The following is a 21,939-nucleotide window of genomic DNA, read 5'->3' on the forward strand; positions in this document are numbered from 1 at the left end:
AGATCTTGAAGGATGGGCAGGAGAAAGCCACAGCCTACACTGGAGCAGATACAAGCACACATCCTTCACATGATTCTTCAGGGACAGTGACCTGTGTCACATTGCTGGCATGCTGAGTAACACACACACACACACACACACACACACACACACACACACACACACACACACACACACACACACACACACACACACACACACCAGAGCCAGTCTGGATAGGCAAGAACACCTCACCTGTCTGGCTGAACTTGGCTATCATCAGGTTATCCTTATCTACTAAAAGCAGAGACAACCACCTGCCAACACCTGCTGTCCAGGCTATTCTCACTGCTGTTAACCAGCAAAGAGCTAAGACTTCAAGACTGTCTTCTACCAGATTTTGACCAAACCCCTGTGCCTACAGTTTAAACTGGAAAGAACCATAAACATAGGGTAAAATGAGGGGCTGGGAAGGTGGCTCAGTGGTAGAGTGCTTGCCTTGCATGCCTGAGGCCCTGGGTTCGATTCCTCAGTACCACATAAGCAAAAAGAAAAAAGCCGGAAGTGGCGCTGTGGCTCAAGTGGTAGAGTGCTAGCCTTGAGCTGAAGAGCTGAGGGACAGTGCCCAGGCCCAGAGTTCAGGCTCCACTACCGGACCTCCCCTCCGCCCCCAAAAATACAATGCATCAAGCCAAGCACCAATGGCTCACGCCTGTAATCCTAACTACTCAGGAGGCTGAGGATCACAGTTCAAAGCCAGCCTGGGCAGGAAACTCCGTGAGACTCTTTTATCTCCAATAAAACACCTGAAAATCAGAAGTGGTGCTGTGGCTCAAGTGGTAGAGTGCTTCCTTGAGCTGAAGAGCTGAGGGACAGCGCCCAGACCCAGACTTCAAGCCCCATGACCAACAACAAAAAATAAATAAAATAAATACAGTGCACCTTGATCAATGTCACCCCTTTCAACATTCTCATCCATCCCCGAGATACAATTTTCAAAGCTCTCTTTGGTGATGCCATAACATTGTTTTTCATTATAAATACAACTGAACATACTTGAAATAGTAGAAGAAAAAGAAAGCACATAAATTTTTTAAAATGCTATGTGAACAAGCCTTACAAAAAAAAAAAAAATCTGGCTCCCTCTATTCTACCTCCAACTTTGTGAAAGCCTAGCATATCACCCAGAAGCAGTAATCTTGGGCAAGGAAGAAGTCTCAGGTCTCTATCCTGCCTCCTGAGGTGGAGTTGGCTGAGAGTATCACCCTCAGAGGGGATGCTGCTCCCCCAGATGGCCTTCTTCATCCACTGTGAGCAGTGGTACTTACTGAGATGATGATGCACTGGCAAATTAAAGTAAGATCCCTTCACTCTCCCCACCACCAGCTTCACACCCCTCCCAGCAACATATGTTCCTCCTTCTCTTTTCCAGTAGGAAAAGTCTAAGATGAGATGTAGGGAGAGCCTGCCAGGCAGAGTGCTGGGGTCTTTCCTGAGTCTGATAAAGATATTTTTGGAAAAGAACTTAGTGCTTTCGGTCTTATATAAGCCCCTCCTGCTCCTGCTTCTTTCCCTCTCTTGGGCTGTCCTCTGGGCCCCGGCTGTACTTTTCACCTCTCTCCATGTCCCTTCCTTTCCAGGTAGGTCATCATCATCTGCCTCCTCGCAGACTCTCCTACCAAGCCTTCCTATACATGGGGCTCATCTCTGAAGAAAACATTACCAAAGACACCAACTGTATATTTCATGATATCAGGATTTGTAATTTTTTTCTTTTTTTTGGTCAGTTATGGGGCTTGAACTTGGAGCCTGGGCATTGTCCCTGAGCCTCTTTGTGCTCAAGGCTAATACTCTACTACTTTGGGCCACAGTATCACTTCCAGTTTTCTGGTGTTTAATTGGAGATAAGAGTCTCAAGGACTTTCCTGCCTGGACTGGCTTTGAACTATGGTTCTCAGATCTCAGCTTCCTGAGTAGCTAGGACTACAGACATGAGCCACCATCAGCATCCAGCTTGGATTTGTAAATTTTTGGAAACTTATAATATTCTCATTTGGGTTTTTTACAAAGAAGATTTTTTTTTAAGGCATGCTTTCTATAATATTACAAATGAAAGAATATGATGTTTGGGGGGCTGGGAAGGTGGCTCAGTGGTAGAGCACTTGCCTTGCATGCATGAGGCTCTGGGTTCGATTCCTCAGCACCACATAAGCAAAAAGCAAAAAGCCGGAAGTGGGGCTGTGGCTCAAGTGGTAGAGCGCTAGCCTTGAGCTGAAGAGCTGAGGGACAGTGCCCAGGCCCAGAGTTCAAGCCCCACGACCGGACCCAAAAAAAAAAAAAAAAAAAAAAAAAAAAAGAATATGATGTTTGGGGTTTGAGGGGGGGAAATTAAAGGAAAAATGAACTCAGGGGAAATATAAATGAAACAAGATTGGCATGAGTTGATGATCACTGAAGCCAGGTGACAGGTAGAGAGGTTTTTTTTTTGTTTTTTTGGGGGGGGTCTGGTCGTGAGGCCTGAACTCTGGGCCTGGGCGCTGTCCCTCAGCTCTTCAGCTCAAGGCTAGCGCTCTACCACTTGAGCCACAGCGTCACTTCCGGCTTTTTTCTTTTTGCTTATGTGGTACTGAGGAATCAAACCCAGGGCCTCATGCATGCAAGGCAAGCGCTCTACCACTGAGCCACCTTCCCAGCCCCGAGAGGGGTTTCTTATACTGGTCTGTCTACTTTGTGGCATCTGTTTGAAAATTTCCATTAAAACAACAATAAACCTCCTTCTATATGAGTGTGAAAGGACAGCTTCCCATAGTCTTTCCAACTACACGTCCCACTATAGCTCATGCTCTCACTCCTTGGATCCATGTTGCTCTCTGAAAGTCTAACAAGGTTCCCACTATGTACAACCCAGACCTTCAGACCAGACAGACAGGTTTCTATTTTCCCCTAATGTACATTTCATTCATCTATAGAGACCTCCAGCATCCTGGCCTCTGCCATTCCACAAATATCCACCGTGCATCTACCTCTGTCAGGCACCTTTACAGCCTCAGGGTATATAGACAGGTCAGAGGGAAGATGAGTAAACCCACAACTGAGGCCATACTGAAGAGGCTCAGTGCTCTAATGGACATGGGCCTAAAAAGTGGGCAAGCAGAAGGGGACTGATTCTAGCTGATGAGGGATGGGATAAGCAGGTTCCACCTGTGTATAACAACTTGTCTCTTCCCTAAGTCCTACTTCCCACTCTGGCCCTTTGTAAATGCTTCACTTCAAGGTCAACTTCAATCCTAGTTCTCGGGAGGCTCTCCCTGCCCTACCCCCAAGCAAAATGTACCACAGCTGTCCAGGCAACTGTAGCAGTTCCTGTTTATAAACGAGCCACAAACCCTAATGCTTAGGGGGAAAAAAACAAAAACAAAAACAACAGCCAAACGTCATGACTGAGGGCACAAGACAAATCTCAGATCACAGAGAGAACCAAAGGTATATGCCTCTTCTAAAGTTTAGTCTATCACCTCTACTCTTCATGGCTGAGTACAAACGTGAACTGAGTTTCTTGCTATTTAAAGCCAACCTAGGTTTTATATGCTATTATTCTGTCTATTATACTGTCTATGATTCTATAATATGTATGTTATATATGTTTTTCACACATAAAAATCCAGGTAGTTGGGCTGGGAAAGTGGCTCAGTGGTAGAGTGCTTGCCTTGCATGCATGAGGCCCTGGGTTCAATTCCTCAACACCACATAAGCAAAAAGAAAAAAAGCCAGAAGTGGTGCTGTGGCTCATGTGGTGGAGTGCTAGCCTTGAGCTGAAGAGCTGAGGGACAATGCCGAGGACCCATGACGGACAGAAAAAAAAAAACAAAACCTCAGGGACAGTGCCCAGGTCTGAGTTCAAGCCCCAGAATCAGCATGCGTGCATACACGCATGCACATGCCCATGCACATACACAAAAGGGTGGGAAGAGTGATGGAGGGGGTGAGGTTGATGGTAGTACATTATTTACATATGTTGAAATGTCATAATAAAACTCCCTTTGTAGGGCTAGGAAGGTGGCTCAGTGGTAGAGTGCATACATGAGGCCCTAGGTTCAATTCCTCAGCACCACCACATAAGCAGAAAAAGCTAAAAGTGGCGCTGTGGCTTAAGTGGTAGAGCGTTACCCTTGAGCTGAAGAGCTGAGGAACAGTGCCCAGGCTCAGAACTCAGGCCCCACAGCCAACAAAAAAATAAATAAATAAAAATAAAAAATCCATGTAGCTGGACCCTGGTGGCTCACATCTGTAATCCTAGCTATTCAGGAGGTTAAGATCTGAGGATTGCCATTCAAAGCCAGCCTGAGCAGGAAAGTCCATGAGACTCTTATCTCCAATTAGTAACCAGAAAACTGGAAGTGGCACTCTGGCTCAAAGTGGTAGAGTACTAGCCATGGGCAGAAAAAGCTCAGGGACATCACACAGGCTTTCAGTTCAAGCCTCACAACTGAAAATAAATAAATAAATAATAAAGTCCATGTAAAATTCAGGGCTTTATATGTAATCTTCAAATTAGAAAAATTTGGCTCAAAAACTTTTTGTGAGGGGGCTGGGAAGGTGGCTCAGTGGCAGAGCGCTTGCCTTGCATGCCTGAGGCCCTGGGTTCGATTCCTCAGCACCCCACATAAGCAAAAAGAAAAAAGCCGGAAGTGGCTCTGTGGCTCAAGTGGTAGAGCGCTAGCCTTGAGCTGAAGAGCTGAGGGACAGCGCCCAGGCCCAGAGTTCAGGCCCCACCGGACCCAAAAAAAAAAAAAAAACTTTTTGTGAGCTGGTATGGTGGCATATGTCTATCCACTTAGGGAGATAAGGGTAGAGGACCACTTGAGCCTTGGAAAAATTGCAAAATTATGTGTCAAAAAGTAAAAATAAAGCTGGGTACCAGTAGCTCACACTTGTAATCCTAACTAATCAAGAAGCTAAGTTATGAGGACTGTGGTTCAAAGCCAGCCCAAGGGGCTGGGAAGGTGGCTCAGTGGTAGAGCGCTTGCCTTGTATGCATGAGGCCCTGGGTTCGATTCCTCAGCACCACATAAGTAGAAAAAGCTGGAAGAGAGGCTGAGGCTCAAGTGGTAGAATGCTAATCTACAGCTGAAGAGCTCAGGGACAGCACCCAGGCCCAGAGTTCAGGCCCCATGACTGACAAAAAAAAAGCCAGCCCAAGTAGACAAATCCTTGTGACTCCTATGTCACAGCAAAATCTATAAGTTGCTAAGCTCTGGTGGCTCATGCCTGTAATCCTAGGATCATGGTTCAAAGCCAGCCTGGCTGGGTAGGAAAAGTCCCTGAGACTCTTATCTTCAATTAACCACAAAAAGCTGAAAGTAGACCTGTGGCTCAAGTGATAAAGTGCTAGCCTTGAGCACAAAAGTTCAGAAGGGACAGCACCCAAGCCCAGAGTTCAAGTACCAGGACCAGCCTCCTCTGCCTCCCAACAAGCTAGAAATGGAGGTATTATGTAGGTGGTAGAGTGCCAGCCTTCAGCAGGAAAAAGCCAGGCAAGAGGATGAAGTCCTGAGTTCAAGGCCCAGTACCAACACACACACACACACACACACACACACACACAAATTTTAAATTAAGCAATTAATTAATTAAAAATAAATTAATTAAGGCCATGGATCATGCCTGTAACCTCAGCACTCAGGAGGCTACGGAAGGAGGACCATGAGTTTGCCGCCAGTCTTCCCTACAAAAGTTAATTCAAAGACAGTCTGGGTTATATAGCAAAACACAGTCTCAAAAACAAAACAAAAATAAAAATGCTTTGTAGGATAACTTAAAAGTATCTATAGTTCAAATTACGTTTCTATTTTATGTTATTTGATCCTTACCAGGTATTAGCCTCACTTTCTTGTCGTGTAAATAAATGCCTTCCTACCTTCAAGCTTCTAGCAGAAGGAAATTACACTGTATCTTATTCAGGGGTGTGAATAGGGCACTGAAAACACTGGAGCCTACAGGGGGTGGTGGATGACAGGTCCCTCTCCAACCAGGCACTTACTTCTGACTGGCCTCCATCTCCAACAGGGCAGACAGAGCTGAGGTTCCCTTCTTCACAACTGTGGGGGCTGTTGACTCAAGGGAGTGCGTGGAAATGGGCCCAGGCATCTGCAAGCCTTTCATGGTGGTCCCTTTCTAAAGAGAAGAGGAGACAAGACCATTCAGCCCCTGTGGGCTCTCCCAGTGGACCACTCAGACCACAGCGCAGGCTGCTAGGAACCCAGTTAACACAGGTTTCTCAGGGTTTAATAAATGAAAGAAGAAACTGAGGTTCAGACAGGTTAAACAATTTACTCCAAATGCCACAGGAACTAAAATTCTAACTCTGCTTGTCTGACTTCAAAACCAAAGTTCTGGGGCTGGGAAGGTGACTCAGTGGTAGAGTGCTTGCCTTGCATGGGTTCGATTCCTCAGCACCACATAAGCAGAAAAAGCCAGAAGTGGTGCTGGCTCAAGTGGTAGAGCACTAGCCTTGAGCTGAAGAGCTGAGGGACAGCGCCCAGGCCCAGAGTTCAGGCCCCATGACCAACCAAAAAAAAAAAGTTCTGGGTTGGAGGTATGACTCAGGGGGAAAAGTGCCTGCCAAATAAGCAGGATGCCTTGAATTCAAACCCCAGTACCACTTTCCTCAAAGAAAAACAAAACTCAAGCCGGGCGCTGGTGGCTCACGCCTGTAATCCTAGCTACTCAGGAGTTTGAGATCTGAGGATCATGGTTCAAAGCCAGCCTGGGCAGGAAAGTCCATGAAACTCTTATCTCTAATAAACCACCATAAAACCAGAAGTGGCGCTATTGCTCAAGAGGTAGAGCACTTGCCTTGAGCAGAAGAACTGAGGGACAGCACTCAGGCCCAGAGTTCAAGGCCCACGACTGACAAAAAAAGAAAAAAAGAAAAAAACTTATTCCACTATGCTAAGATTCTTACAATTTTTTTGTTTGTTTGTTTTTGGTCGGTCATGGGGCTTGAACTCTGGGCCTAGGCACTGTCCCTCAGCATTTCAGCTCAAGGCTAGTGCTCTACCACTTGAGCCTCAGTGCCACTTCCAGTTTTCTGGTGGTTTATTGGAGATAAGAGTCTCAACTACTTTCCTGCCCAGGCTGGCTTTAAGCCATGATCCTCAGATCTCAGCCTCCTAAGTAGCTAGGATTACAGGCATGAGCCACTGACACCCAGCTTTCTACAAATGTTCTTGTCATAGGGATGATGTATACAGAAGACAGCTAGTATGGAGAAAAGAATACTGAGCTTGAGGTTAGACTCAGAACTGATAATGGATTACTGACACAAAAACTGATTATAATGATACTGCAACACAAAGCATGATGTTCGATGAAAGAAGGTCAGTTTTATGTTATATTTTTGTGACATTTGGAAAAGATGGAAGTATGTTGATACTCAAAGGGCCCAGGAAGCTAGATACCAGCGGCTCACACCTGTAATCCTACCCACTCAGGAGGCTGAGATCTAAGGATCCTGATTCAAAGCCAGTCAGGTCAGGAAACTCCATGAGACTCTATCTCCAATTAACTACCAAAAAAACAGCCAGAGAGGAACTATGCGTCAAGTGGTAAAGTGCTAGCCTTGAGTATAAAAGTTCAGAAACAGCCAGGCGCCGGTGGCTCACACCTATAATCTTAGACACTCAGGAGGCTGAGATCTAAGGATTGCGGTTCAAAGCCAGGCTGGGCAGGAAAGTCTATGAGACTTTTATCTCCAATAAACCACCAGAAAACCGGAAGTGGCATTGTGGCTCAAGTGGCAGAGCACAAGCCTTGGGCTGAAGAGCTGAGGGACAGTGCCCAGGCCCCGAGTTCAAGTCCTATAACCAACAACAACAACAACAAAAAAGATCAGAGACAGTGTCTAGTCCTCGAGTTCAAGCTCCAGGACCAGCACCAAAAAAAAGGAGGGGCTCTTGGTTACTAGGGTGATAGAGATGGGGAAATATGGCAGCAAAGTCCCATAGAATGGACCTTCCCTGACTCCCTTTTGTTTCCAGTACTGTGGATAAAACCCAGTGCCTCTCAAACTTCGGACAAGCACTCTGTCTCTGAGCTACATTCCCTAGCAAAGCTTTTTTAAAAAATTTTTTAAATTGTTATTATAAAGGTGATATATAAAGGGGCTGCACATATATGAGTCAGGTAAAGAACACATTTCTTTTCCACTGAAGCATTTTTGAAGTGACAGAAACATTCTCTATCCTGATTGTGGTAGTGACACATAAACCCATACATTTGTTAACATTTATAACCTGTACACAAGCATGTGTATACGTGTGTGTACATAGACATGCAGGTAAATTATACTGTATGTTAATTTAAACAAAACAGTGCTGAATTCTAAATCTGCCCTGTATTGTTCTCAAACATCCCATAGCCCTCTTATGTCCCATAGGGTAGCAATACTGAGTGACTGAAATGAAGAACCAAGGGTTCTGGAAACTCTTAAAGTGACAGACAAATAAGGAAGAATGCTCACATTAACCTCATATGAGATTCCATTGAGCACTTCAGCACTATACAACACAAGCAGCTAGGTTTAATACTGGTCCCACCAGGGAACACACAAAGCCACTGTCTCAGCTAAGAGAGGAAGTTCAAGCCACCAATGTGGCCCAGTCACCATTGTACCCTAACCCTCCCTCCTTCATCTTGCACTGGAGGAAGACTTACTCTTTGGGATTTAAGATAAATGCCAGGCAGTTGTGGGGTAAATAAACTGGCAGACATCTCTGGCTCCTGAGAGGAGGAGGAGGAGGAAGCAGATCCTGTATCCCAGAGAAGGCACAGTCCACAAGGTCACCCCCCACACACACCCAAGACCTCACCCGCATCATGCGGTCTGAGCGATGGCGCCTGCGGATCCGGTTCAAGCCCTCCACAAAGCGGATGAAGCCATCCAGGAGCTGCCACTCATCCTCATCTGCACGCGGCCTGTCACCGTAGATGTCGCAGTGGACCTCCCCCTCTGTGATGCGTTTGGTGGCAGTCACACAGGCTGGCAGGAGCAGGAAGCGGGTTCTCCAGAACTTCAGAGACTCGATTAAGCTATATTGGGCCAAAAAGAAAGAAAGAAAGAAACAAAAAACCCACAGGGTCGAGGTGAGAAAAAGTAGATCAAGTCCTCTCAGTGAGTAGACACTCTGGTGGCATGTGAGGGTCCATCTCCCCAGGGTGCACCTGCATTGGATGCTATAATTCATAGCAGATGGGAAGGAAGGTCAGGCTGCTGTTTGCTTTAATCCCAGAAATGTCAGGATGCTTCTGGGTACCCAGGCCCAGTGAAGTTGTGGCAATCATTAATCACAAAGAAAAACCAAACACAAGAAAGAAGATACACTACAAAGCTATACCTGTTAGGCAGTCAAGAAAATGTGAAGCACATGGTCTGCACTGACACGTGCACCAATGGACACACTGTCACTGAGTTCTATTTTGTTTTTCCTAGTTGCAGCAAGAGACATATAACAAAATGTACCTCTTTAACTCATCATTAAGTGTGTGAGCCACTGGCAGTAAGCACGTACATTCATAGGTTGTATAACCACCACTACTCAGCTCATCAGTATTTTTGTTTGTTTGTTTGTTTTTTGGTCCGGTTGTGCGGCCTGAACTCTGGGCTTAAGCACTGTCCCTCAGCTCTTCAGCTCAAGGCTAGTGCCCTACCACTTGAGCCACAGCGCCACTTCTGGCTTTTTTCTTTTTGCTTATGTGGTGCTGAGGAATTGAACCCAGGACCTCAGGCATACAAAGCAAGCGCTCTACCACTGAGCCAACTTCCCAGCCCCTCATCAGTATTTTTAACATATGCTGATTTGCCTTTTTTTTTCCTGCCAATCATGGAGCTTGAACTCAGGGCCTAGGTGCAGTCCCTGAGCTTTTTTGCTCAAGTTTAGTGCTCTACCACTTGAGCCCCAGTGTTAGTTCAGGCACTTTTTGAGTAGTTTATTGGAGATAAGAGTCTCATGGACTTTCCTGCCCAGGCTGGCTTTGAACCATGATCCTCAGATCTCAGCCTCCTGAGTAGCTAGGATTACAGGTGTTAGCCACTAAAGCCTGGCCCTGATTTGCTTTTGTTCTTCCTTTTTTTTTTTTTCCTGGAAGACAAGACAGACATCATTTTGTCATCAGAAAAAGAAGGACAGAGGTGTTAATGAAAATACCTATCCATTGGTTGGGGATGTGGCTTAGTTGTAGAGTGCTTGCCTAGCATGCATGAAGTCCTGGGTTTGATTCCTCAGTACCATATAAATGGAAAAAGTTGGAAGTGACACTGTGGCTCAAGTGGTAGAGTGCTATCCTTGAGCAAGAAGCTCAGGGACAATGCCCAGGCCCTGAGTTCAGGCCCTGAGTTCAGGCCCAAGGGCTGGGGAAAAAAACCAATCCTATCCATCCAAGGCAGCAAGGGTGCAAAGTCAAAGCTTGATTTCTGACCTGAAATCTTCAGAGCCGGCAGAACAAATATACTGATCTAAGTAATTCCACTTGTATTCCTCTAGTCGCTCATGGGAGAATTCCACCCAACAGGAGACGAACTCTGAGTCTGAATGGGAAGGACACAGACTGTATGTGTAGTGGATCTGGGCAGATTCATAAGGGTACCTGCAAAATAAAAGGCACGCCTGGACATTCAGGAAAGAATTCTCTCACCCTTTTCTCTATGTTTTTTTTTTCTTTTTCTTCTTTTTCTTTCTTTTCTTTTTTTTTTCTGTCTCAATGCATTTAGCACTATTCTTGGCATTTGATCAACTATAATAACAAAGCTTGGCTCAGGAGCCTGTAATGGGTATTCCCCAGATCTTCTCAAACTTGTTATCTCCTCACATTCTTCAGTCTTAATTGGCTTGGTATGATTCATAACTAAAAATTAGAAGCTAAATCAAATCCCTTTTAGAAATAGGTTAAGCTAGAACCCCAGGGTTATTTTTAAACAATACAAAAATTCCAAAACAAAAACTAACCACTCGACTTCCCGTATATGGAACTGTACTGTTGGCATCGCTTAGCATGCAGACACACTCAAAACAGTTGTGGACCACCACACCTATATGAGGACTCACTTGGGAAGGTACCGAGTCACTGTGATCATCTTGTCCTTCAATGTCACTTTGTGGAAAGTTCTGCCCATACTCAGCCAATACTGGTCTTCCTCTTCGGGGCGGTTTCGGGACACAAGACCTAACAGAAAAAAATAATAAGTAATAATAACTTCCTCCATCTGGCTGAAGCTTGTTTTTACAACAGACAATTGCTTCTCATCCATACAGATGCAGAAAAAGAGAAGCATAAGAGGCAACATTTTCTTTTGATAGTTTCACAGAAGAGTTATTCTTGGTTAACAAACAATAAATAAAAGTCCAGATGTTGGTAGAGTTTTCTGTTACCAATAGCAAATTAGAGGCTAGGAGCATTTAGAAGTCATACACCAGACTGAACAGCCTCATACCTCATGGTCCAAGTGGGTAAGTTCTAGAGTAGATGTTAACAGGCTCAGAGTCAACTACTGATATAAAATAAAAATCCACTCTGCCCAGGCTCACCTGGGGTTCTCACTGCAGGCTGGCAGCCAAACCAGCATCCTGAGCCTTTGCTCCTACCACTTCCACACTGCATTCTAAGCTTTGGCCTTATAGGATCATTATTTATCTGTTATACCTGATCTCCTCTCAACACCTGTTCATGCTGCCTCTCCTACCTTCTCTTCCTAGGCCACCATCAAAATCCTGAGGATTGTTTAAAATTACCATCACACCAGGCACCAGTGGCTCACATCTGTAATCCTAGCTACTCAGGAAGGTGAGATCTGAGGATCACGGTTGGAAGCAGCCCACACAGGAAAGTCTTCGAAGTTTTTATTTTCCGTTAAATCACAGAAAAAGCTAGAAATGGTGCTGTAGCTCAAGGACAGTGCCCAGGCCCAGTGTTCAAGCCTTGGGACTGGCAAAAATAAAGTTACCATCACATGATACTTTCTCCAGAAAGCTGCCAGACCCCATCAGTAGTTTGAATGACTTTTGTATGTAGCTCCTTACATGTGTGTATATTACACTCTTATAAACTAAAAGTTTCAAGCAGCGAGGCACAGTGATGCACACCTGTTGTCCCAGGTATCTGGGAAAATTTAGAACTAGGAAATCAGCCAGGATCTAGTGGCTCACAGCTATAATCCTTAAGCTACTCAGAAGGCTGAGATCTGAGGATCACAGTTAAAAGCCTGGGCTTTAACTGAGATGCTTATCTTTGATTAACTACCAGAAAACTGGAAGTGGCACTGTGGCTCAAAGTAGTAGAGTGTAAGCCTTGAGCTCAGGGACAGTACCCAGGCTCCGAATTCAAGTTCCATGACTGACAACAATGACAACAACTAAAAAAAAAGTAGGAAAATCACTTAAGCCTTGGGCCCAGAAATTCAAAGCCAGGCAACAGAGTAAGACCATATTTCAGAATTAAACTAAATTAAAATTCAAAGATAGAGCCAGTAATGCCTGTAATCCTAGCTACTCAGGACACTGAGATCTAAGGAGCACAGTTCAAAGCCAGCCCAGGCAGCAAAGTTCATGAGATTCTTTTTTAGTTAATTTTTTTTTGTGGGTCCTAGGGGCTGAACTCTGGCCCTGGGCAATGTCCCTCAGCTTTTCAGCTCAGGGCTAGTCTCCTACCACTTGAGCCACGGCCACACTTCTGGCTTTTCATGAGTTTCTTATCTCCAGTTAACCATAAAGAGGAAGAACTGAAGCTGTGGCCAAGTGCTAAAGCACTAGCTTCAAACAAAAGAACTCAGGGACAATGCTCAGGCCCTGAGTTGGAAGCCCCAAGACACACAAACACACACACACACACACACACACACACACACACACACACACTCACTCACTCACTCACACTCACACACAAATTTAAGATAGAACTGGAGGTGTGGGGCTGGGAAGGTGGCTCAGTGGTAGAGCGCTTGCCTTGCAAGCCTGAGGCCCCAGGTTCGATTCCTCAGCACCATATAAGCAAAAAGAAAAAAGCCGGAAGTGGCGCTGTGGCTCAAGTGGTAGAGCACTAGCCTTGAGCTGAAGAGCTGAGGGACAGCGCCCAGGCCCAGAGTTCAGGCCCCACAACCGGACCCAAAAAAAAAAAAAAGAACTGGAGGTGTGGCTCAAGAACTCTGTTTTTGAATGAAAAAAGCAAAGTATGACCACAAGGCCCTAATTTCAAGCCCTATTATCAACATACACACACACACACACACACACACACACACACACACACACACACACACACACACACGAACAAAAGTTCCAGGAGGACAGAGCTAAAAGCTGTTCAATCTTTCCAGTAGCATTTGATAAAGTGCCATGCCCAGAGGAGGCATTCAAAAAATAGTAGTTAAGTAAAATTGTACACAGAAAAGAGAGTAATGAGAAAGAAAGAAAGAAAGAAAGAAAGAAAGAAAGAAAGAAAGGAAGGAAGGAAGGAAGGAAGGAAGGAAGGAAGGAAGGAAGGAAGGAAGGAAGGAAGGAAGGAAGGAAGGAAGGAAGGAAAGAAAGGAGAAAGAAAGGAAAGAAGAAAAGAAAAGGAAGAAAAGAAAAGAGAAGAAAGAGGCTAGGCTTTAAATCAGGAACCTCAGGTTAAACCCCAACTTTTTCACTTGCCAGCTGCATGATCTCAAGTAGCAAATCTGTCCAACTCTTGCTTTTATGCAACCAGCAAGAGAGCATGCCCCATGAGACATTTCTTCATTCCTGCTACAAACACCCTGCTGGCTGTCAGGATGATGGTGGCAGAGGATAAGATTCAAGAGCAGCCATGGTAACCTGACATCTCACTCTAAATTAAGTGCACCCCAGTTATTCCAGCTTTAATCTTCTACTGTTCACAATCTGTAATCAAATACATTCTTTTGGTTTATTAGATTACTGTCTTCCTCCTCCCAAGGATTGTATATTTCAAGGACAGGTCCAGTAGCTATTCAGCTCTCTGGAAGAAGGCCTAGCTCCCATCTGGTAATCAATACATGTGTGTCTAGTGAACAGCTCAAAACTGGTTATAATGGCAACTTTTCCAGTAATTGCAGTAACAGCAGTACCACTTTTATTGCTATAGAAATAAAAAGAGGTTAAAATTATCAAAGGAGAAAATGATCAGAAAGAATATAGTCAGGCAAGTAGCCTCTGAACAACAAGTCGTGACATAAAACTCCTGAATCAGCCAGCAAGCATTGACATTAAGTACTCAATGACTCACGAGGACACTGGTCAGCTATTCCAGAGGGTAGCGAGTGGGCAGCCTTGATGGAACCAATGACACTTAATGTGAATTCATGACACTGCTCTTGGGTGAAAGGATAAAATTCTTCCCACAGTCTTGCCTGTCAATCCCCTGACATCTGTGGCAGCACCTCAGGCTCATTCCTTGTGCTTTATCATAGCCCAACTTTTGTTTTGATGCTCAGAAATGAGCATGTCTTTGCCACGGGGCCTTTGTCTGGCACGCTCTTCTTTTCCCTTCACCTCACACTCTTCACACCCAATCTTCTTCTCCAAATAACTCTTGCATATATTTCAGATCTAAGCTCATATATCACTTCCTCAACTGTCCCTGGTCCTCCAAATCAGATCAGATCCTGAATTAAATAGTCTCTCAGGCCCTTAATTTTACCCTCAATCTATCACAACATGTCATTTTCTCATAATTAGATTGCTATTTTTCCCCATTGAGCTATAAATTCCTCCTGGGAGTAGGAGCTTCAGAAACCATGTTGGATCAAGGAGGAATGAATGGACTCACTTATTTATTGACCCAGGCAATAAATTTTTTTTTTTGTATTATAAGCACCGTGGTTTCCACTAAAAAGATGAATCCAAAATAGTTTCAGCACTCAAAAAGGTTAATATGGGGGCTGGGAAGGTAGCTCAGCGGTAGAGTGCATGCCTTGCAAGCATGAGGCCCTGGGTTCGATTCCTCAGCACCACATAAACAGAAAAAGCCGGAAGTGGCGCTGTGGCTCCAGTGGTAGAGCCTAGCCTTGAGCTGAAGAGCTGAGGGACAGCTCCCAGGCCCAGAGTTCAGGCCTCATGGCCGGCAAAAAAAAAAAAAAAAAAAAAAAAGGTTAATATGAAGCCAGGGGCTAGTGGCTCACGCCGGTAATTCTATCTACTCAGGAGGCTGAGATCTGAGGATCACAGTTCAAAGACAGCCTGGAAAGGAAAGTCTGTGAGACTCTTATCTCCAATAAACCATTAGAAAATGGGAAGTGGAGCTGTAGCTCAAGCAAAAGAGCACTCGCCTTGAGCTGAAGAGCTGAGGGATAGCGCCCAAACCCAGACCAACAACAACAACAAAAAGATTAATATGAAGCAGGGCTGAGACTCTGAATAGGAAGTGACAGGCAATGAGTGTCACAAGAAGCAGAACACTGATGGCTCACACCTACGATCCTTGCTACTCAGCAGGCTGAGATCTGAGATCATGGTTTAAAGCCAGCCTAAGCAGATAAACTTGAGGACTCTCATCTCCAGTTAGACAGCAAAAAGCCGGAAGTGGAAGTGTGGCTCAGTTCAAGCTCTACTACTGACATTAAAGGAATGAGTGAGGAATTTCCAAAGAAAATCCAGAGGAAACCCAAAGCTTCCTCTATAAATAAGGTCTGGGCTGGATGATAACTAAGCTCCTCCTGACAGGTCCATGCTTCTCTTATCCTCTAGCCAGAGGAGCCTTAATGGAACTAGATAGTCAGTCTGAGGTTTTACACTGGGTGAAAGGGGAGTGGACGTCTCCTTGGCAACAGGGAGGAAACAAGAGACCAAGACAGTGCACTGATTCATCTAAGAAGTGATTACTGCTTACTAATTCCAAGCACCAACACTTAATTCCCTCCATTATACTTATTTTAGAAGAGCTCTCTACAACCTGGCTCTGATTCAATTAGTACTACTGGTTCTCTGTCACTTATTAGCCTCTGCCACTCATGGATGAGTCATTCTTGCTTCAGGTTATTAAGTAATAAAGAAGAGAAAGATAGATCCAGGATGGAAGATAAACAAACAAACAAGCAAGTATAGGGCTCAAGTATAGTTCAGTGGTAATGACTTGTCTAGCATGAAAGAGGCCCCAACACCATAAAAAGTAAGGAAAAGAAGAAGAAGAAGAAGGAGGAGGAGGAGGAGAAGGAGGAGAAGAAGAAGAGGAGGAGGAAGAAGAGGAGGAAGAAGAAGAAACAACATACTAAGGTTTAGAACCTGTGGAACAGGATTATACTAGTAACAATTAAATATCCTTTTCTGGGTTTGGAACATTCACTTTCTACCTTGACAGATCAGTATTGGCTTTGTTGCATGCTATTTCCTAGTTGGTGCCCAAGCCAAGCTATCTCATCCTTGAACTTGGTCATCTCCTCTTCCTTTAAAGGAGAATTCTAAACTGAAGAGAGTGTTTAAGACAAATCTATACTTAAGGGAGATTTTATTCCTCCTATAAACTAAAACTGACAAAGAAAGCTTGTGTGTTGAAATCAATTACCTCTAAATTTCTCTATCCTCTACTATTTGGAAAACCCCCTCCCACAACCTTAGGAAAAAGAACAAGTTTAAAGGCTTGGAATGCAGCTTACTGGAAAAGTACTTGCCTAACATGCATGAAGCCCTGGGTTCAATTCCTCAGTACCACATAAATAGAAAAAGCCAGAAGTGGCATATGGCTCAAGTGGTAGAGCACTAGCCTTGAGCAAAAGAAGCTCAAGGTCAGGGCCTAGGCCCTTAGTTCAAGCCCCAGGACTGGCCCAAAAAAAGAAAAGAACAGGGGCTGAAAAGGTGGCTAAGTGGTAGAGTGCTTGCCTCGCATGCATGAGGCCCTGGGTTCGATTCCTCAGCCCCACATAAACAGAAAAGGCTGGAAGTGGTGCTGTGGCTCAAGTGGTAGAGCTGAAGAGCTGAGGGACAGTGTCCAGGCCCAGAGCTCAAGCCATATGACAAAAAAGAAGAAGAAGAAGAACAAGAAGAAGAAGTTGTTTAAGGAGATAGAAGAAGAACAAGAAGAAGAAGAAGAAGAAGAAGAAGTTGTTTAAGGAGATAGACTCACCTCTACTATAGAGTGGGCTACTACTCAGGGGTGGTGGGACAGTTGGGTTGGATTTCTGGGCCTTGGGTTGCACTATGATTTGGTAGCCCTGCATCAGCCGTTGGCAAATGAACTCTTCAAACACCTGCTGGGCTGTCATCTGCACACCTTCCTCATCCCTCCTAAAAAAAAAAAAAAATCATAATGCACATGGTATGCTTGGCCCCAGGGAGTAACAATTGTAAACCATCAATGGGAGAAATGATCAGTTCAACAGTTGAAAAAGGAGGCAGGTAATAATTCATTGTACAAATGAACGATCTTAGAAAAAAAAAAGTCAGATTGAGTGTGCCCAAATAACTGCATAAGAGCAATAATGACAAATTGCTAGTGAATAGAATTTGAAAGCAATGAATAGCTTTTGCATCATGAAATTTCCCAAATACAAAAGGAGAACACAGATTTGAAAGTTAAGTGTCCTGATTATGTGTATTCTGACACACCTGGCACCTTTACAACCAAAACCAAATGCATTGCTCTCTGCCCACTTACCTGTCCATGTCTGCTTCTGGGAGGAGATCATAGCAGCCCTCCGTGTAGTCATTCTGCAGGCCCTGGCGGTCAGGGAAGTAGTCGGTGGTGAGGGGGAGGCACGCCGGAGTAGTAAGAGACTTCCAGTCCACTCCAACTGTGCAACAGAAGCCTGGCACTACAGGGGGAGCAGACAGTGTCAGAACTGCCTCGCATAATATGGGGAAAGGCATGTATGGTCACCATGGCAGGTTTGGGATGAGGAGAGGAGAAGAAAAGGGGTAAAGAAAAAAAAGGTCATTGTAAAAAGTGGTAAAAATGGCAGGACAGGGAGGAAGAAAAAGGGGAGGGGAAAGAGAAAGAGAAAAACAGAGTTTGTTAAATAATGCAATGCACATGCTCATCCAATCCCATCATGCAAATGGGATTCACAGCTGATATTTTCCATTTTCTGCTAATCGTGAGCTATAAGCCAAAATGCCAGGAAGGTTACTGCAGGGCAGCCAGGGTTACATGTAGAAGCAAATCAACATTCCGAGAGCAGACAAGAGGTGACTTTGGCTCTCTGAGGACCCCCCAGCATGGCTGGGTGGAGAGAGGAGGCGAGCTTAACCTTATTTGGGAGCAAAACAGCATATAGTAACAGAAATAAGGAATATGTTCAGAATTACAAAAATAAATTTAAAAGTTCCAAAAAAGGTGGGAGTAAAAATGCAATGAGGATGTCTGGGAAAGTTACAAGGCTGGAACTTTTTAGTTTGACAAACTCTGAAGGAAAGCTGCCAACAACAGAGTGGGCTTTGCCACAGATCTGTCTGAAATTGTCTGCTCTTCAGTTAAAGAGGGATTTCTCAACCTTGGCCACTACTGATGGTTTGAACCAGATAATTTAGTCATGGAGGGCTGTCTTGAATCACTGGACTCTACATACTAGCTGCCAGTGGCACCCTCTAGCTGTGAAAATCAGGAATGTCAGCAGATAGTGCCACAGGTCCCCTGGGAAGCAAAATCTTGAGCATTTTGCATTTGAGCATTACTGAGTCAAAGAATTAAGGACTGTGGGGTTGGGGATTTAACTCACTGATAGAGCACTTGCCTGGCAAGTGCAAGGCCCTGAGTTTGGTCCTCAGCTCTGGGGGGAAAAAAAAGCTATAAAAGACACACACACACACACACACACACACACAGCTATAACACACACACACATACACACACACACACACACACACACACAAGTAGTAACAAGGGAATGCTATGGTTTGGCTGTTATTTACCTTCCAAGGGTTTGTGAGTTGGTGGCTTTAGGAGGGAGAGATTAAACAGAGGCCATTGGGTGGAGGCAGCAGTCAGAAGCAATTAGGGCAGCTGTCCTGAGACCTTTAGGTAGTTCTAGAGCAACTGTTGGTAGCTGTATTTTCTGGCTTCCTATTCCTATTCTGTCATGTGACCTCTCACTCAGCATGCTCTCAGTAGAACACTATCCACCACCATGTAATATATTAGTGGGCTCTAGCCAGAGGTAGCACTGTGCTACTTGGAATTTCAGCCACCTAACCTGTGAACTAAATATACCTCTTTTCTATAAAATAACTCCACTTCAGGTATTCCATTATAGCAATGAAAACGGACTCTAGGGGCTGGGGATGTGGTTTAGTGGTAGACTGCTTGCCTGGCATACATGAAGCCCTGGGTTCAATTCCTCAGTACCACATAAGCAGGAAAAGCCAGAAGTGATGCTGTGGTTCAAGTGATATAGAGCTAGCCTTGAGTACAGAGAAGCTCAGGAACAGAGCCCAGGCCCTGAGTTCAAACCCCAGCACTGGCAAAAAAGAAAAGAAAACAGACTCTAATACAAGTTATATTTTCAGGGGTGGAGACTGATCGTGCTATGGCTTGTATATGATACAACAGGACAAATAGGTATGCTTCTCTTATGTTCTTATATGATGCTTACAGTCACTGCATGTAGTAATAACTTTATGACATAATAAATATCTTAATGTTTCTACCTTCCTGATAAATGGTTTCCTGCCTGATTTATTATCTTTCTGAAACCAATCTGTCAATTATATTTTGTGCCATTTGCTTATATCTGCATTAAATACCATGGTTAAAAACTAGAGCCAGGCACTAGTGGCTCATGCCTGTAATCTTATTCAGGAGGCTGAAGATCATGGTTTAAAGCCAGCCCAGGCAGGAAAGTCTGTGAGACTCTTATTTCCAATAAACCACCAGAAAACCAGAAGTAGCGCTATGGCTCAAGTGGTAGAGTGATAGCCTTGAGCTAAAATGCTCAGGGACGGTGCCCAGGCACAGAGTTCAAGCCCCATGACCAATAAGAAAAAGAAAAAGAAAAAAAAAAACACATTACCAAAAATCACAAGTTAACACAACATACGACACACACACACACACACACACACAGAATTATTCAAATGGTCATTAATATAAAATAATCATTAGGTTTTTTTTAAGGGGGGGGAACTTCTGGGGAATCTCATTACTTTCTTTCATGGCTTTCCCTTCACTTTCAAATAAATTTACCCTGTTTACATTTTTAAAAATTCTTCAAGCTGGGTGTGGTGATTCACATTTATTATCCTAGCTACTCAGGAAGCTTGATTGGGAAAATCATAATTCAAGACCAACCCCCCATGCAGAAAGTTCATCTCAAACAATAAAAATATGGATGCAGATGGGAAGGGGAAACAAAGGAGGAGGCTACAATGCTTGATAAGAAATGCACTCATTATCTTGCCCATGTAATTGTAACCCCTCTGTACAGTATTTTCACAATTAAAAAAAAAATATGGATGCAATGATGTATGCCTACCACATAGTCACATAGAAAGTATAAATGGGGGGGCTGGGAAGGTGGCTCAGTGGTAGAGCACTTGCCTTGCATGCCTGAGGCCCTGGGTTCAATTCCTTAGCACCACATAAGCAAAAAGAAAAAAGCCGGAAGTGGTACTGTGGCTCAAGTGGTAGAGTGCTAGCCTTGAGCTGAAGAGCTGAGGGACAGCGCCCAGGCCCAGAGTTCAGGCCCCACAACTGGACCCCCCCCAAAAAAAGAAAATATAAATGGGGGGCTGGGAAGGTGGCTCAGTGGTAGAGTGCTTGCCTTGCATGCATGAGGCCCTAGGTTGGATTCCTCAGCACCACATAAGCAGAAAAAAAAGCCGGAAGTGGCGCTGTGGCTCAAGTGGTAGAGCGCTAGCCTTGAGGTGAAGAGCTGAGGGACAGCACAGAGTTTAAGCCCTACGACCGGACCCCCCCCCAAAATTTTTTTAAATAACAAAAAATTTTAAAAAATAATAAAAAAGTTTAAAAAAAAGAAAGTATAAATGGGAGTACAAGTTAGATGGAGAAAAAAAAAGATACTATTTGAAAAACAAAACAAAAAGGGATGAGAGATGGCTCAAGTGGTAGGCGCCTGCCTAACAAGTGCAAGGCCCCAAGTTCAAACCCCAGTACTACTACTTAAAGAAAAAATAATGATTATTCATGTTATTAAAAAATGTAATAACATAACAAAATATCAGGGACCTGAAGAAATGATATAATGATTAAGTTAATCCTAAGTGAAAACAAAAAGACTCAGTGATGGGAACCTGGTACAGTGGCTCATGTCTGTAATTCCAGATATTAGAGAGGCAGAGATAAAGGGATTGCAGTTAGAAGCCAGTCCGGGCAAAAAGTTGTTGAAACCCCCATCGCAACAAAGAAGCTGAGCATGGTGGCTCACACTTGCCATCCCAGTTATGTGAAAGCTGTAAGTAGGAAACCACAGTCCAAGCTAGTCAAGGGGAAAACACAGGAGACCCTACCTGAAAAAAAATAACTAAAAAGCAAAAGGCGGATGGAGGTGCAGCTCAAATGTAATAGTTCCTGCCTGGCACTGGTGCTCATGCCTGTAATCCTAGCTACTCAAGAAGCTGAGATCTGAGGATCGCAGTTCAAAGCCAGTCAGGGCAGGAAAGTCTGTGAGACTCTTATCTCCAATTAAGTACCAGAAAACCAGAAGTGGCACGGTGACTCAAATGGTAGAGCACTCACCTTGAGCTGAAGAGCTCAGGGACAGTCCCCAGGCTCAGAGTTCAGGGACAGTCCCCAGGCCCAGAGTTCCAGCCCCAACCAAAAAAAAAAAAAAAGTAATAGTCCCTGCCTAGTGAGCACAAGACAGCCCTGAAGTTAAACCTGATCCTCTCCCCACCCCCAACCCCCCACAAATAAGAAAACACTTGGGATATATTGTCCGTAACCAAGTGAAATAAAGTTTATGAAGAGGTAAGTATTTTTTTCTGTTTTTATAGATATTAAGATGCTCTTTGATTGCATAGCTTT

General features: G+C 44.3%; 1 protein-coding gene across 2 annotated transcripts in view; it reads right to left on the reverse strand.

Moving 5' to 3' along the window:
* Depdc5 (DEP domain containing 5, GATOR1 subcomplex subunit) overlaps nucleotides 1-21,939 on the reverse strand; it is a 138,306-nt gene that overhangs the window by 45,633 nt on the left and 70,734 nt on the right. Inside the window, exons 26-31 of one of the 2 annotated variants that reach the window (XM_042666295.1) lie at nucleotides 17,617-17,773; nucleotides 17,086-17,246; nucleotides 11,082-11,199; nucleotides 10,456-10,623; nucleotides 8,850-9,069; nucleotides 6,020-6,153 (exon numbers count right to left, since the gene is read on the reverse strand). In XM_042666295.1, the coding sequence (XP_042522229.1) occupies nucleotides 6,020-6,153; nucleotides 8,850-9,069; nucleotides 10,456-10,623; nucleotides 11,082-11,199; nucleotides 17,086-17,246; nucleotides 17,617-17,773 (958 nt within the window). Of the gene's footprint in view, nucleotides 1-6,019; nucleotides 6,154-8,849; nucleotides 9,070-10,455; nucleotides 10,624-11,081; nucleotides 11,200-17,085; nucleotides 17,247-17,615; nucleotides 17,774-21,939 lie in introns of those variants that run through there. The other variant, XM_042666296.1, reaches the window with a different exon arrangement.

This window comes from Dipodomys spectabilis, unplaced genomic scaffold (assembly GCF_019054845.1).
Source record: "Dipodomys spectabilis isolate Male_0828 unplaced genomic scaffold, ASM1905484v1 ptg000363l, whole genome shotgun sequence".
NCBI lineage: Eukaryota > Metazoa > Chordata > Mammalia > Rodentia > Heteromyidae > Dipodomys > Dipodomys spectabilis.